The sequence below is a fragment of the Ranitomeya imitator genome, chromosome 2 (genome assembly GCF_032444005.1).
Source record: "Ranitomeya imitator isolate aRanImi1 chromosome 2, aRanImi1.pri, whole genome shotgun sequence".
NCBI classification, from domain to species: domain Eukaryota; kingdom Metazoa; phylum Chordata; class Amphibia; order Anura; family Dendrobatidae; genus Ranitomeya; species Ranitomeya imitator.
Window position 1 is genome coordinate 630,483,909 of NC_091283.1, and position 18,624 is coordinate 630,502,532.

The following is an 18,624-nucleotide window of genomic DNA, read 5'->3' on the forward strand; positions in this document are numbered from 1 at the left end:
CGCCGAAGCCCGTGGGACGGCAGGGACAGCGCGAGGATCGCTGGGACTAGGTAAGTATACCCCAGCGCCCTCAGCCCCTCACCTGCCGACCCCACCGCTACCGTGACTCGAGTATAAGCCGAGGGGGGCACTTTCAGCCCAAAAATTTGGGCTGAAAATCTCGGCTTATACTCGAGTATATACGGTATGTATAGTGGGAATCTATACCATTTATTTTTGATTGACTAGACTTTAAAGTTGTTTTTTTCTGCAAATACTGTATAAGGTGCAAAAGGTTCAGTTGACCTTTTATGTATATGTACCGTATTTATGTTCCCATGTCCCTCCTATCTACATTCTGTTTCTCCCTGCCCCTTTCCTCCAATTTGTCTTGTTACATTTACTATTTCTATGTATATTCCCTCATGTCTGTATTGTAACCCTTCCCTATAAAATTAATTTGAAAGAAAACGTATTGAAGTCCTGAAGCAAAAGACATATGAACAATGCCAAAACAGTGAATACGACAACCTAAAACCACCAACAGGCATTTTTTTCAAACTAAGTAGATGCATCGTTTTGATAAACTGAGGTTTATGGAAGTTAATGTTAATACAATAACATAATTATCATTTGTCTGTTCTCATAATACTCATCACTCACCTGGGCTGATATATACACTGTCTTCCTCCTCCTTAAATTCGTTAGTCATCATGTCATTCTCATCTTCCTCAATAACTTCAACTTTAATATGAATCAGATCTTCATCCTGAACAAACAAAACCCATACATAAATTTATGTACCTGATCTTGTACCCATTGAGGACAGCACAAACAGGTCACAGAAACTTTTTTTTAATCTACATATTTCTAGAACCAGAATTTTAGCATGTTTCCATCAATATTGCCATATAAGAGCTTGTTTTTGTCAAAAAATATGTGTTTTTAAGAGATAGCCTGACAAAACCACTGACAGTGTTATAAAGAGAATGGCGAAAGTAACGTGAACACATCTAAGTTGAGAATACAAGTTGCATGAAAAACACAAGTTAAAGACGCTGTCCACTACTTTATCCGACACACCTGCCGATCAGCTTTTCCCGGCATCTGCCACCGGGTGGAACTTTGACGTGCAAGCCGGTGGTGTAATTCACTTGTGCTGCTGATAACACTCAAGGCAGAGATCAAATCGAAAGTTTAATGTTACAGGTTTTTAAAAAAGTCAACACGTTTCAAGGTTCTATATGACCTCTTCATCAGGACAAAAAACAAAAAAGGATAGCAGTCACGAAAGTTCATCTTATAAGCGGTCAGGTTTTGAAAAAAAACCACCAACCCGGCCACATGACCGAATAGAGTTCAAAGAGTTAATCTGGATTCATGTGGGTGTTCGGCGTATGTAACAAAACTTATACAGATTATTAATACATTTATATACAGGGTGGGCCATGTATATGGATACACCTAAATAAAATGGGAAGGGTTGGTGATATCAACTTCCTGATTGTGGCTCATTAGTATATGGGAGGGGGAAAACGTTTCAAGATGGGTGGTGACCATGGTGGCCATTTTGAAGTTGGCCATTTTGGATCCAACTTTATTTTTTCCACTGGGAAGAGGGTCATGTGACACATCAAACTTACTGAGAATTTCACAAAGAAAACAATGGTGAGTTTATTCTTTCATGTGTTATTTACAATATTCTCTGTGTTTACTGCCACTGACATGTTGCAGAGGTTAACACGTGAGGAGCGGATAGAGATAGTGTTGATGTCTGCTGCAATGACCCGGGTACTGCATTCACCAGATTTCAATGCAAGACACCCTACGCAAGAAAACTGTCATCATTCCCATTTTATTTAGGTGTATCAATATAAATGGCACACTCAAAAAAGCTTGCCTCATCACTGAACATAATGTTCTGTGTAAACTGAGGGTCCTGTTCCAATTTTTGTTTTGCCCATTCTGCAAGTTCAGCACGCCGGTCTGGCATCAGTCGAACATCCCTTCGGTGGATATTAGCTACTGACAAATGGCACCCTTACAAAATCCAGCTGCTGCAGCATTTCAATGAGGATGACCCAGATCGGCATGCTGAATTTGCAGAGTGGGCAAAACAAAAATTGGAACAGGACCCTCAGTTTACACAAAACATTATGTTCAGTGATGAGGCAAACTTTTTTTTGGGCGGGCCATTTATATGGATACACCTAAATAAAATGGGAATGATGACAGTTTTCTTGTGTAGGGTGTCTTGCATTGAAATCTGCAATGACCCAGGTACTGCATTCACCAGACCAACACAATTTCTATCCGCTACTCATGTGTTAACCTCTGCGACATGTCAATGGCTGTAAACAAAGAGAAACTTATAAATAACTCACGAAAGAATAAAGTCATGTTAAAACCAAGCACACCATTGTTTTCTTTGTGAAATAATCAAAAAGTCTGATGTGTCATATGACCCTCTTCCCATTGGAAAAAATTAAGTTGGATCCAAAATGGCCAACTTCAAAATAGCCACCTTCAAAATGGCTGCCATGGTCACCACCCATCTTGAAAAGTTTTCCCCCTCCCATATACTAATGTGCCTCAAACAGGAAGTTGATATCACCAACCATTCCCATTTTATTTAGGTGTATCCATATACATGGCCCACCCTGTAGATTTTATTCAAACTATAAATAAATTAGATTAAAACATTAAGAAAATTTATTAAAATGGAACTTCTCAATTGTGGAGCTGCTTAGTCTTCTGATAGTGGCCGCGACAGGGTACTGCACATCCACTTCCTATTGATGTGAATACGAGGCGGCTGTGCAGTACCCTGCCGTGGTCACTATCGGAAGAAGGAGCAGCTTCGTAATTGAGAAGTTCTGGCCGGTGGCCGATGACAACACTGAGAACAGCTGACCGATGAGAATGTCAGGTGTTGGACCCCAAACAATCCAACATTGATGACCTATTAGATGGAACTGTGATGTGCATGGAAGGGAGGTAATATGCAAATGAACATCGGAGGAATAGTTTTCTTCTAGGCACTGCACAACACAGCCTGGAAGAACTAATTAGCAAAAAAAGATTGAAAAGTCTATTACTTAAGCGCTTCATTGAGGAACACCGGTAACCATGGGTGTATGATGCGGTCACTAGAAGGCTGACACTAGCCAAAAAAAAAAAAAAATTTGGTCCTTCTCAGTAGTATAGACCCACCAACAGACACAAAGCTAGTCAGTTTAAGCTTAGTGTCTATAGCACTAATGTTCCCATTAATCTTTTTCACTTTTCTCTTTTAGGTTCTTCAAGGGCAGAAGGTCGGACCCTATCCACTGCCACTTAAGTGTCCAGGGTGATTCACGGTGGTCGGTCCTTGCCTTATTTCCCACCCCAGCCCTCTCCTCGGAGCAGGCTGGGAAGAAGATGGTGGTCCCTATCCCAGGTGACCTTACCCCTTCTCATGAGTCAACACAATCTTCCGCACTGTCAAGGACCATGGCTGTGCGGGAAGTAGGACGTCTTATCAATACCAGGAAGCCCCTTCCTTTTCTGAAGGCGGGCCTCTGATGCCATCCTCAAGAATGCAAAGAAGAAACCGGGACTTACTCATCAGGTACTGTCCCTCTTCCTTCACATGCGCTGGGGGTGCATAAGAGTTCCTGCCGATGCTCTGAGCGGCGCCCTTTTCAGATATTCCCTCCCCAGCTGCACTGATAATCGTACCCTTTCTGCCCACCCTCTCTTCTCCTGTCATCGCACAGCAACCTTGGCGCTCTTGCTTCTTTCAAATGCCCCAGTCACAGCATGTGTTTCATTTTAAGCCGTCCCATGGCCAGCCCATCCAATCATTAGCGTACCTTGGGCATGCCCATTCCCTGTCCACCTATCTCACGTCTGTTAGCCAAGACGGTCTTAAGGATATCTCCTCCCTTAAGGATTCTACTGACAGACAGGTTGAGGCTTAAGCCATATCCGCCTTCGAGGCTGCTGGCGCATCCCTCTGCCCTGTATTTACTTCCACGTAGGTGACTAAATCAGTTTCCGCCTTCCCTCCCGACAAGCTGGCCGACCTTGATCGCTCAAGTGGGGAAGTACCTGCTCACCGCGTCTTTAAACACTGCTAGCTGCTCTGTGTTACTAGTAATATCGTCACGATTTGGAGAGTTCTCTGGCTCAAGCCCTGGAAGGCGGAGTCAGCCTCCAAGAAGTCGCTCACTAACTTTCCCTTTCAAGGTGCGAGACTCTTTGGCGCCAAACTGGAACAGATAATTTGACACTACAGGGTTAAGAGCAACTCCCTTCCTCAACCCAAGCGCCCCTTTCCAAGGAGACGCTCTTTTCAATTTTGTCCCTTTCAGCAAATTCTCTCCACAGGAACCCTCTCCCAGCAGGAATGTCCACCCGCTCAGCGGGAGAGACGTAAGCCATCGTTTAAACAAGCTACTAACCCGATCCAATAGATTCTCTTCAGCATGATGAGTGATCCCCACTTGGAACTCCACCCAGAGTGGGTGGCTGTCTTCTCTTCTCGGACACATGGCTGTCGGTAGTTGATGACGCCTGGGTCAAAGAGATCGTGACTTCCAGCTACAAGCTAGAATTATCATCCCCTCCCAGAAAATGGTTCTTCATGTCTCATCCACCAAGACTTCCAGCTCAGGTCCCAGGTTTCTTTCAAGCCATCTCCTCTCTCCTCCCAGCAGGAGTCATCGTCCCTGTTCCCTCCCAAGAACATTTTTCCAGTTTCTATTCCAATCTTTTCATTGTCCCAAAGGACGGTTCTCTGTTTAAATCCTGGATCTCAAGCGTGTGAACAGAACACCCGCCTCTGCTATTTCCAAATGGCGTCTCTCCCGCTTGGTAATCGCCTCAAAAGGAACCCGAGCAATTTCTCTACTAGATGGATATTCAGGATGTGCATCTCCACAATCTGATTTGTGCGCCTCAGATTTCTCAGATTTGTGGTTCAGGGAAGTCATTATCAGTTCACAGCTCTGCCCTTTGGTCTGGCCTCTGCTCCCAGAATGTTCACGAAGGTGATGCGTCAGTCAAGGCCATCCTGCATTCCAGGGGATTGTCATTATCTCTTACCTGGACAACCTTTTAATCAAGGGGCTTTCCTTCAGAGACTGTTGTCAGTCTTCAGATTACCCTGGACACTCTTGCCCTGCTGAATAGTCAACAAGACGTCTTTGCTGATTCCGGTGCAAAAAAAAATTACTTTACTGGGGATGCTGTTCGACATCAACCGTGCCAAATTCTCTCTCCTCGTAGGGAATGAAGAAGCAAGATAAGTGAAAGCAGTCAGAGGGGAGCGCAGAGGAATTGACCCAGGGAAGGGGAGATGAAAGGGAGTTGTCGAGCACCACTGCAGCTCCAGCTGAATACCTCCAAAGGAGGATAAGAATGTGTGTCAAACAGAAATCAGTCCCAGGAGCGCTCAAGGAAATTCAGACAACATATGTCGTTTGCCACAACGCGTTTCAACGGTAAACACCGTCTTCTTCCTTCGGATTCATGCAGACCATGGCCGCTGGAGCCCTCAGGAAGCTACCCTACCAATCTTCGAGATCAGGGCAATCTACATCTCCCTTCTGCACTGACAGGACCCCCTCACAGGCCACCTGGTTCGCATCCAGTCAGACAACGCCATGGGCGTGACATACATAAACCACCAAGGCAGAATGTGAAGCAGATCTCTTCTGGCGGAGATTTCCAGGATACGAGTCTGGGCTGAAAATCATGTAACCGCAATCTCCACGGTTCACATTCAGGGAGTAAAAAGTTGGGCCAGGGTCTCTCCTCCGGCGAGTCGTCCCTCAACCTTGTAGTGTTCGACCAGATTTGTCAGAAATGGGGCACCCCCGACGTAGATCTGATGGGAGTCTCGGATGAATGCTACTGGTGCCTCGCTTCATAGCCATGTTGCGACCTTTGGGCGATTGGTCAGGATGCCCCGGTCCTGTTTTGGTCTCTATTTCGCCTTCCATATCTCTTGCCAGCTCTCCCCTTGATTCTGAGAGCCATCAAGAAGATCAAGTCAGATGGAGTACCAGTACTTCTGGTGGCTCCGGACTGGCAAAGATGGGCCTGGTACGCAAAGCTGGTAAACATGCTCGCAGACACTCGCTGGAAACTTCCAGACCATCCGGATTTCCTTTTGCAGGTTTGCATCTTCCACCAAAATTCTCATTCGCTGAATTTAATGGCATGGTGGTTGAGATCGGCATTTTGAAGGAAGCAAGTTTTTTTTACCTCGGGTCATACATACCATGTTCATTGGGAGAAAGCTCGTGTCTTCACGCATTCATCATCGAACCTGGAGGGACTATTTTCACTGGAGTGAAGACAATCCGTCCTCTCCCATGTCCTTCTCACTTACATCCATCCTGGCTTTTCTCCAGTCTGGTCTCAATTCCAAGCTTTCTCTCGGCACTCTTAAGGGCCAAGTCTCTGCTCTATCAATCCTGTTTCAGAGGGGTGTGGCATCTCAGCCCCAGGTCAAGACCATCCTCAAGGGCGTTGATCATCTGGTACCACCATATCAGCCACCAGTAGATCAATGGGACATCAACTTGCTCCTATGTGCCATTCAGCATTTTCTATTCAAACCCATACAGGACATTACAACTTCCCTTCTTTCCTTTTTGGTGGCCATCACATCTATCAGGCGAGTTTCAGAACTGGAAGCTCTCTCCTGTCGTTCTCCTTTTCTCGTTCTCCATAAGGACAAGGTTGTCCTCAGACCGGATCCTTCATTCCTTCCCAAGATAGTTTCCCTCCTTCTACATCAATGAGTATATTGTTCTGCCTTCCTTTTGCCCCTCACTTGTTCATCACCTGGATGAACCAGTCTTATGTCATGCCCAAAAAGTTTAAATATCAACACATTAAAAGGCCCACAACATTTTTATGTTTTTATCCATGGACCTGTATGAAGGCTACTTTTTTTTCTCTTTAAAGGCACAACATGTGAATTTTATTGCTATCATTTAGGGGAAACATGACTTTGATCACTTTTTTCATGCTTTTTTTGGGTGTGGGGAAGCAGGATACCAATTTTATAAACTAGTTTGTCTTCCTATAAGAAAACATTGTTTTGTTTCCTTTGATTTTAGTTTTATGCTACATTTTGTTTCACAATGTTTTAGACCCATGAAGGAACTTAAACATACAATTGTTTCAATAGCAAAATACACTCACTGCAGACATAAGGGCCTGTGTTAGGCTCCCCTGCTGCCAACAGTTAACCAAAACTTCCCATCATGTTGTCATCGATAGGCTGACAAAGAGCCTTCTTGCTCTGTTAAAAGTCCTTAGATATCACGATCACAAATGACAACAGCATCTAAAGGATTTAAAGGTCAAGTATTTAACTTTAATGTACGGGTGACTAGGACCCGTAGAAGCGCTGTGTAAGCGTGAAATTAATGTCATCCCTAGAACCACCGCTCTACACCAGCTCACTGCCTGTATGTCCCATCACCTGGATTAAAGGACTTTTATACTTCAGAATGTGGCGAGGCTGCGCTTTTTCTCGTCAGCATATTTATGAACTTTATGTGAGCACCACTGTTACTTCTGCTGTGCTGCACATAGTTCTCTATAGAGGGAGGATTGGCAATCGTGATAAATACATTGGTGCCTGTGCAGCTTAATCATGTGATTTTTATACACAATGACCCAAAGAATACTGCCAAAACACTCAAGTGGTTTATGGGGAAAAGTGTAAATGTTTTGGAGTGCCCTACTCAAAGCACAGCCCTTAATCCAATTGAGAATATGTGGTCAAACTTGAAGATTGCTGTTCACCGGAGGAAACCATTTAACTTGAAGGAACTGGAGCAGCTTTGCCTTGAGGAATGGGCACAAACCCAAGTGGCAAGATTTGGATAAGTCTCTGAGCTTTCCACAGCGACCTGCAGCTGTACAAAATACAGAGCTTGGGGGGGGGGGGGATGAATATTTCTGCAGATTGAAGCTTACAGTTTTGTCCCATTTGTTGTCTGCTTCAGAATAAATAGAAAACAAAATGTTCTCAGTTGTAGGCATGTTCTTTACATGAACTGATGCAAACCCTTAAAAAAAAAAAAAAAAAAGTAAAACTCCAGGTTGTAAGGTAGCAAAAAAAGAAAAAGGGGGTGAATATTTTCAGAAACCACTGTATGTATGCTTCATGGTGGTTAAAGTGGTGGTGGAAAAGATAAAAAACCTCAAACCTCAGTTTGGGTTACATGAACATCTTGAAGCTCACAGTGATCTTCCTCTGCAGAATCTTGAGAACACAAGGGATTAACACATTTTTCTGGTAGATGTCTGTTGCTGGATTCATCTGAAGAAAAAAAAAAAAGAAACACATTGACTTAAGACACGTGACAATAATATAGTTATGTGATTATCAGGTTATGTAGATGACCGTCAAAACTGCTCTTCACCATCAACAAGACTCTGGATTTACCTGGTGATACGATGGACTGGTGGTCCTCCATCATGACGTCTTTGTACAGATCTTTGTGTCCTTCAATATACTCCCACTCCTCCATGGAGAAATGGACAGTGACATCCTGACACCTTATAGGAACCTGACACACAATGATACAGTCATCATCCAGGCACATCATCCCTTGTGTTACTGTATAATACCCCAGTATTCCCAGCAGGGCTCACCTCTCCAGACAGCAGCTCAATCATCTTGTTGGTGAGGTCCAGGATCTTCTTATCAGGATATTCGGTTGTCAGGGAGCGAAATGGAGGCTCCATGATGGGGTTCTGGGTCTTGCTCCATTCTCCTAGCACATACGAGCAGCTGGTGGTCACACATTGACCGGGAGTCTTCTTCACTACTGTGTAATCCTGAGTGTGGTGGCAAACAATGACATACATTTCAACATCCACATGTCCATTTTCAACCATGTTGCTTACAGTTAAGAGTGAGGTCATGTGAAATTTCCAGAAACCCTCACCTCTCCAGTCAGCAGATAGATGATTTCCAGTGTGAGGTTCAATATACTTTTGGTCATGAGATTTTTCTCTTTTTCCATTCTCAGCAAATCATTTCATCCATTTAGGACTCTCCCGTACTCACTAGATGCAAAGAAGAATCAGACAAGAAATATTTTAGATAAACTTGCTATAAAAACATAATACAAAGATCATACTGCTGAAATCAAAGATCTTGAACCCCCATTGCAAGTCAGCCTGAAATGTACAAACTTTCTAATAACTGCAATAAACTAAACAAGATCTCTAAACAAAAAGTAATATAACAAGTAAATGTCTTAACTACTGAAGGCTCAGAATTATTCAGTCCCTTCTTGACAATCATCTTACTTAGCAGAGCATCTTAGCCTGTTATAACCAGCTGTAAATGATGTATCATAAGACATCAGGTCCTGGCAGGATTCCTGAGGAATCTTAGCTCATTTCTCTAAGGAATTGGCATCCAGCTCACTAATATTCTTGTATTTGATGGTGAAACCGCCTTTTTAAAATCACACCAAAGTTTTTTTTCTCTTGGAAACAGGTCAGAAAACTGCAATTGCCACTCTAAAATCTTCCAGGATTTCTTCTAAAACCAAGCTTTGTTGGATGTTGAGTAATGCTTGAGATTAATGTTCTGTTGGAAGGTCCAATGATGCCCCAGTATCATTTCTTGATAGACTCCATTTTCCCCTTCATACACTGCAGATTTTCAGTGCTAAAGGAAGAAAAGCAGCCCCAGAAGATCACATAGCCATCGCCATGTTTCACTATAGGTATTACAGAGCCACCACCATGCTTCACTGTGGGCAGGGTGTTCTTTTCAGTGTATACTTCATTCTTGCTCGAGACATAGGTCTGAAAAGATCCAGTTTACCGTAATTTTATTGCTTGACAGAACAGAATCCACAAATTTCTGCATATTTATGTGGTTTGGAACATATTGAAGCCAACTTTTCTTGCACTTTTGAGTCTGTACATGACTAAGGCCTCACTATAGGCCGAAATATGTTGCACTAGATGTCCATTGGTTTGATCTGACTGCATATAACTGCTTTTTTTTTTTTTAAAAATTAACGATTTCTCAATAAATTAAAGTCTTATACAAATAAGACCTTTGAGGGTGCAGTGGATTCTACATCACCGGGTCACATATCTTTTTTCTGGATTTGAGTCTGTAAAGGTGTATGTCAGAGTTTGGCATGGACACCATCAGTATTTAGTATGCAGCTTAGGGTATGTTCACACTGCGTCTTTTTCCGCCGTTCGTTTTAGTAGGTGCCCTCAAAAAATGGCGGAGAAAGCACAAAAAAAAAAAAACTATTAAAAAGAACTGTCCACTTAATTTGTATTGGAAAAAGACTTACTGTTAATACGTTCTGGTTTTTGAACGTCTTAAGCGCATCAAGCTTTCAAGGACGCCAAGTGATTAAAATAAGTAACTTGCACATTCTTCAGGCAATTTCTGCTAGGAAGACACTTCGTACTCGACAGAACAAACGTCAACTGGAAGGTTCTAAAAGACGTCAGTGATCTTGAGCAATCTGCGAGCATGTCTGCTTTAAAAAAAGAAAAAATATATATAGCATTTTCTTTACGGTTTAAAGGAATTCAAAGACAGTCTGGAAACTGCCGTTAGAAAGGTGACGAAAAAAAATGATTAAACGGAAGACGCTTTAAACAAAAAAAAAACGACACTTCAGGTTCACAAAACTCCCCCCAAAAAGTGGCGATTTCTAAAGCATCTTCTGCTTGAAAAAACTGATGTTTTTGATAGCCCAAAAAAGACGCAGTGTAAACATACCATTATTAGGCAAACTGAAACCTCAGTGTCTGCTGCAACCTATTCTTGCTGTGGGTCTTTACCAGTCACAATGGTTTTTGACCACTTGCCTCTTCAGGAATCTGGTGGCAGCTGGTGATGGCTCTTATTGCCACGTCCACGTAGTGTAAACTGCGCTCCTTTAACTTTTAGCTTGTGGCCATTCTCTGTTATTTCTATCGTATTGGGACTTTATAGCCCAACAGTATATGCATGCTGCCCTCCAGATATGATGTGACTTCAAATGTGGCAACTGCAGCCTGTGATTGACTGCGATGGTTGCATGTGACTAGACATCATTGCAGAAAAAGCCAATGTTTGGGACCCCTGTTCAGCACGATAAATTTTTACATAGGCTCCATTCATGGCCCCCATAAAGTATGATTGTGACGACAACATTTTTCTTAACCCCCAAGGGTGGTTTGCATGTTAATGAGCCGGCTAATTTTTACAATTCTGACCACTGTACCTTTCATGAGGTAATAACTCTGGAACGCTTCCATGGATCCCGGTGATTCTGACATTGTTTTCTCGTGACATATTTTACTTCAAGTTAGTGAAAAAATTTCTTTGATATGACTTGCGTTTATTTGTGAAAAAAAAAAGGAAATTTGGCGAAAATTTTGAAAATTTCACAACTTTTTAACTTTGAATTTTCATGCCCTTAAATCACAGATATGTCACACAAAATACTTAAGTACGGTAACATTTCCTACATGTCTACTTTACATCAGCACAATTTCAGAACCAAAATTTTTTTTTTGTTAGGAAGCTATAAGGGTTAAAAGTTGACCAGCGACTTCTTATTTTTACAACACCATTTTGTTTTTATTTTAAGGGACCACATCACATTTAAAGTCACTTTGAGGGGTGTACATGACAGAAAATTCCCAAAAGTGAAACAATTCTAAAAACTGCACCCCTCGAAAACACATTCAAGAAGTTTAACCCTTCAGGTGCTTCACAGGAATTTTTGGAAGGTTTAAAAAAAAAAAAAAAAAAATTAACATTTAACATTTTTTTCCACAAAAAAATTACTTCAGATCCAATTTGTTTTATTTTACCAAGGGTAAAAGGAGAAATTGGCCACCAAACGTTGTTGTGCCATTTGCCCTGAGAACGCAGATACCCTATATGTTGGAATAAACCACTGTTTGGGCGCATGGCAGAGCTCAGAAGGGAAGGAGCGCCGTTTGACTTTTCAATGCAAAATTGGCTGGAATTGAGATAGGACGCCATGTCGTGTTTGGAGAGCCCCTGATGTGCCTAAACAGTGGAAACCCCCCACAAGTGAAAACCATTTTGGAAAATAGACCCCCTAAGGAACTTCTCTAGATGTGTGGTGAGCACTTTGAACCCCAAGTGCTTCACAGAAGTATATAATGTAGAGCCATAAAAATTAAAATCTTTTTTTTCTTCACAAAAAATGATCTTTTTGCCCCCAATTTTTTATTTTCCCGAGGTTAAAAAGAGAAATTGGACCCCAAATGTTGGTGTGCAATTTGTTCTGAGTATGCCAATACCCCATATGTGGGGGGAAACCACAGTTAGGGCGCATGGCAGAGCTCTGAAGGGAAGGAACGCTGTTTTGGAATGCAGACTTAGATGGAATGTTCTGCGGGCGTCACGTTGCGTTTGCAGAGCCCCTGATGTACCTAAAACAGTAGAAACCCCCCACAAGTGACCCCATTGTGGAAACTAGACCCCCTAAGGAACTTATCTAGATGTGTTGGGAGAACTTTAAACCCCCCAAGTGTTTCACTAACGTTTATAATGCAGAGCCGTGAAAATAAAAAAAATCTTTTTTTCCCCCCACAAAAACTGTTTCTTAGCCCCCAAATTATTATTTTCCCATGGGTAATTGGAGAAATTGGACCACAAAAGTTGTTGTGCAACTTATCCAGAGTACGCTGATACCTCATATGTGGGGGTAAACCACTGTTTGGGCGCACGGGAGAGCTCGGAGGGAAGGAGCACCGTTTTACTTTTTCAACGCAGAATTGTCTGGAATTAAGATCCGACATCGTGTTGTGTCCATGGAGAGCCCCTGATGTGCCTAAACAGTGGAAACCACCCCCAATTCTAACTCCAACCCTAACCCCAACACACCCCTAAGCCCAGTCGTAAACGTAATCCAAACCCTAACCCCATCTCTAGCGCTAACTTTAGCCCCAATCCTAACCCTAATGGGAAAATGGAAATAAATACATTGTTATTTTATTATTTGACCCTAACTAAGGGGGTGATAAAGGGAAGTTAGAAATACTTTTTATAGGGGGTTTTTGTTCGGCAGCTGTCACACACTAAAAGACGCTTTTTATGGCAAAAAAATAGTTTTTGACTCACCACATTTTGAGAGCTATAATTTTTCAATATTTTGGCCCAGAGTCATATGAGGTCTTATTTTTTGCAGGGTTGACGTTTTTATTAGTACCATTTTTGGGCACATGACTTTTTATCGCTTTTTATTACAATTTTTGGGAGGCAGAATGAAGAAAAACCAGCAATTGATGGAAAGCAGATAAGACATCATGGGGCATTTATACCGTTCCAGCAGGCGCTGACAAGCCACCTCCCTGCAGGACCCCGCGGCCATCTAGGATATGGGGGCCTGCAGGGAGGAGACGCTAGGAGCAATGCGATCACATAGCGTTGTTCTGAGGGTCTCAAGGAAGCACGCAGGGAGCCCCCTCCCTGCGTGATGCTTCCCTATGCCACCGGAACGCTGCGATCTTGTTTGATCGCAGTGTTTCGGGGGTTAAAGTGCCGGGAGCGGTCCGTTAACTCTCCTGGCACATAGTGCTGGGTGTCAGCAAGGTCCAGGGCAAGGTGCATGGCTAGTCAAGGCTTAGGTACGAGACAGTGCACTGGGGAAAGGATCCATTTAGAACGGTAGGTAGCGCAGGTTTCAGAATAAGGAAAGTGTTGAGGGGGTAACAATCTTTCCACCCTCCCTAACGTCAGGGCTTCGCATTACCAGCCTCAACACACTGGGCATCTCCCAGCCCTGGTGTGACACATACCCCCACAGTACCCTCCACATGAACAGGATGATGACCCCACAATTCGGCACCACCAGCAAAGTAGGATGCCCCACAGTGATGTCTTTACAGTTTGTCCATACACACAATGAGCCGCCCTCTCGTGACCGTAGCAGTATGTCTACCTCCACAGCTCCCCACAATGTGATGGCTCTCACAGTATGACAACCCCAACAGTCATTTATATATTACTAGATGGTGGCCCGATTCTAATGCATCGGGTATTCTAGAATATGTATGTCCACGTAGTATACAGCACAGAGCCACGTAGTATACAGCACAGAGCCACGTAGTATACACCATATCCCTGTCAAAAAAACAAAAAAAAAAAAAGAATTAAAATAAAATATAGTTACATACTCACCTCCTGGACCCTCCGTATCGAAGCGGCCGGTTCCCGAAGCTTGGCGCGCGGTCCGGTCTGAAGATTGCATTGCGGTCTCGCGTGATGATGACGTAGCGGTCTCGCGAGACCGTACATCATCTCACGAGACCGCAATGCATACAGCGGTCACCGGGGCGTCGCGCGGAGCGGAAAAGACCGGTTCCTGATCCGGAGGGGCCACCGGAGGGAGAGTATGTAACTATTTTTTATTTTTATTATTTTTAACATTAGATATTTTTACTATTCATGCTGTATAGGCAGCATGAATAGTAAAAAGTTGGTCACACAGGGTTAATAGCAGCGTCAACCGAGTGCGTTACACCACGGTCAACGCTGCCATTAACCCTGTGTGAGCGCTGACCGGAGGGGAGTATGCGGACGCACTGACTGCGGGGAGGAAGGAGCGGCCATTATTTTCCGGACTGTAGCCGTCGCTGATTGGTCGCAGCAGCTATGACAGGTAGCTGCCGAGTACAGTCAGCGAATGAATAACTGTGACAGAAGGACAGACAGACAGAAGTGACCCTTAGACAATTATATAGTAGATGATGCAATCATGGTTCCTTTAAACACTCACACAGTACCTCAAAACAAATATGATGCCCCAACGAAGCCAAATCACCTCCACAGCGCTCCACATAGGAAGCAGTCCGAAGCTCTGAAAAGCAGGAGCAATGTTATGACACCATGGTGCCTGCTGGGATGAAACTTGACCCCAGTCTGCTCCTCCTGTATAATAACAGAAAGGACACCACAGTCTGCTCCCCTTGTATAATAATAATAATAACAGACAGGACACCACATTCTGCTCCTGCTGTATAATAATAATAATAATAACAGACAGGACACCACAATCTGCTCCTCCTGTATAATACTAATAATAACAGACAGGACACCACAGTCTGCTCCTCCTGTATAATAATAACAGACAGGACACCACAGTCTGCTCCTCCTGTATAATAATAATAATAACAGACAGGACACCACAGTCTGCTCCTCCTGTATAATAATAATAATAATAATAATAATAATAATAATAATAATAACAGACAGGACACCACAGTCTGCTCCTCCTGTATAATAATAATAATAACAGACAGGATACCACAGTCTGCTCCTCCTGTATAATAATAATAATAACAGACAGGACACCACAGTCTGCTCCTCCTGTATAATAATAATAATAACAGACAGGACACCACAGTCTGCTCCTCCTGTATAATAATAATAATAACAGACAGGACACCACAGTCTGCTCCTCCTGTATAATAATAATAACAGACAGGACACCACAGTCTGCTCCTCCTGTATAATAATAATAACAGACAGGACACCACAGTCTGCTCCTCCTGTATAATAATAATAATAACAGACAGGACACCACAGTCTGCTCCTCCTGTATAATAATAATAACAGACAGGACATCACAGTCTGCTCCTCCTGTATAATAATAATAACAGACAGAACACCACAGTCTGCTCCTCCTGTATAATAATAATAATAATAACAGACAGGACACCACAGTCTGCTCCTCCTGTATAATACTAATAACAGACAGGACACCACAGTCTGCTCCTCCTGTATAATAATAATAATAACAGACAGGACACCACAGTATGCTCCTCCTGTATAATAATAATAATAACAGACAGGACACCACAGTCTGCTCCTCCTGTATAATACTAATAACAGACAGGACACCACAGTCTGCTCCTCCTGTATAATAATAAAAATAATAATAATAATAATAACAGACAGGACAACAGTCTGCTCCTACTGTATAATAATATTAATAACAACAGACAGGACACCACAGTCTGCTCCTCCTGTATAATAATAATAATAATAATAATAATAATAATAATAACAGACAGGACACCACAGTCTGCTCCTCCTGTATAATACTAATAACAGACAGGACACCACAGTCTGCTCCTCCTGTATAATAATACTAATAACAGACAGGACACCACAGTCTGCTCCTCCTGTATAATAATAATAATAATAATAATAACAGACAGGACAACAGTATGCTCCTCCTGTATAATAATAATAATAATAATAATAATAATAATAATAATAATAACAGACAGGACACCACAGTCTGCTCCTCCTGTATAATACTAATAACAGACAGGACACCACAGTCTGCTCCTCCTGTATAATAATAATAATAACAGACAGGACACCACAGTCTGCTCCTCCTGTATAATAATAATAATAACAGACAGGACACCACAGTCTGCTCCTCCTGTATAATAATATTAATAACAGACAGGATACCACAGTCTGCTCCTCCTGTATAATAATAATAACACAGGACACCACAGTCTGCTCCTCCTGTATAATAATAATAACACAGGACACCACAGTCTGCTCCTCCTGTATAATAATAATAATAATAATAACAGACAGGACACCACAGTCTGCTCCTCCTGTATAATAATAATAATAACAGACAGGACACCACAGTCTGCTCCTCCTGTATAATAATAATAATAACAGACAGGACACCACAGTCTGCTCCTCCTGTATAATACTAATAACAGACAGGACACCACAGTCTGCTCCTCCTGTATAATAATAATAATAACAGACAGGACACCACAGTCTGCTCCTCCTGTATAATAATAATAATAACAGACAGGACACCACAGTCTGCTCCTCCTGTATAATAATAATAATAACAGACAGGACACCACAGTCTGCTCCTCCTGTATAATACTAATAACAGACAGGACACCACAGTCTGCTCCTCCTGTATAATAATAATAATAATAATAACAGACAGGACAACAGTCTGCTCCTCCTGTATAATAATAATAATAACAGACAGGACAACAGTCTGCTCCTCCTGTATAATAATAATAATAATAATAATAATAACAGACAGGACACCACAGTCTGCTCCTCCTGTATAATAATATTAATAACAACAGACAGGACACCACAGTCTGCACCTCCTGTATAATAATAATAATAACAACAGACAGGACACCACAGTCTGCTCCTCCTGTATAATAATAATAATAATAATAATAATAACAGACAGGACACCACAGTCTGCTTCTCCTGTATAATAATATTAAAAACAACAGACAGGATACCACAGTCTGCTCCTCCGGTATAATAATAATAACACATGACACCACAGTCTGCTCCTCCTGTATAATAATAATAACACAGGACACCACAGTCTGCTCCTCCTGTATAATAATAATAATAACAGACAGGACACCACAGTCTGCTCCTCCTGTATAATAATAATAATAACAGACAGGACACCACAGTCTGCTCCTCCTGTATAATAATAACAGACAGGACACCACAGTCTGCTCCTCCTGTATAATAATAATAATAACAGACAGGACAACAGTCTGCTCCTCCTGTATAATAATAATAATAATAATAACAGACAGGACACCACAGTCTGCTCCTCCTGTATAATAATATTAATAAAAACAGACAGGACACCACAGTCTGACCTCCTGTATAATAATAAAAATAATAACAACAGACAGGACACCACAGTCTGCTCCTCCTGTATAATAATAATAATAATAACAGACAGGACACCACAGTCTGCTCCTCCTGTATAATACTAATAACAGACAGGACACCACAGTCTGCTCCTCCTGCATAATAATACTAATAACAGACAGGACACCACAGTCTGCTCCTCCTGTATAATAATAATAATAATAATAACAGACAGGACAAAAGTCTGCTCCTCCTGTATAATAATAATAATAATAATAATAATAATAATAATAACAGACAGGACACCACAGTCTGCTCCTCCTGTATAATAATAATAATAATAATAATAATAATAATAACACACAGGACACCACAGTCTGCTCCTCCTGTATAATAATAATAACAGACAGGACACCACAGTCTGCTCCTCCTGTATAATAATAATAATAACAGACAGGACACAACAGTCTGCTCCTCCTGTATAATAATATTAATAACAACAGACAGGATACCACAGTCTGCTCCTCCTGTATAATAATAATAACACAGGACACCACAGTCTGCTCCTCCTGTATAATAATAATAACACAGGACACCACAGTCTGCTCCTCCTGTATAATAATAATAATAACAGACAGGACACCACAGTCTGCTCCTCCTGTATAATAATAATAATAACAGACAGGACACCACAGTCTGCTCCTCCTGTATAATAATAATAACAACAGACAGGACACCACAGTCTGCTCCTCCTGTATAATAATAATAATAACAGACAGGACACCACAGTCTGCTCCTCCTGTATAATACTAATAACAGACAGGACACCACAGTCTGCTCCTCCTGTATAATAATAATAATAACAGACAGGACAACAGTCTGCTCCTCCTGTATAATAATAATAATAATAATAATAATAACAGACAGGACACCACAGTCTG

General features: G+C 42.0%; 1 protein-coding gene across 1 annotated transcript in view; it reads right to left on the reverse strand.

Annotated features, from left to right (window-relative positions):
• Positions 1–18,624, reverse strand: part of LOC138666763 (zinc finger protein 850-like) — a 146,806-nt gene that overhangs the window by 89,116 nt on the left and 39,066 nt on the right. Inside the window, exons 2-6 of the mRNA XM_069754938.1 lie at positions 8,940–9,060; positions 8,644–8,829; positions 8,435–8,558; positions 8,196–8,308; positions 643–748 (exon numbers count right to left, since the gene is read on the reverse strand). Coding sequence (XP_069611039.1) covers positions 643–748; positions 8,196–8,308; positions 8,435–8,558; positions 8,644–8,829; positions 8,940–9,017 — 607 coding nt within the window. The 5' untranslated portion in view covers positions 9,018–9,060. The remainder of the gene's footprint in view (positions 1–642; positions 749–8,195; positions 8,309–8,434; positions 8,559–8,643; positions 8,830–8,939; positions 9,061–18,624) is intronic.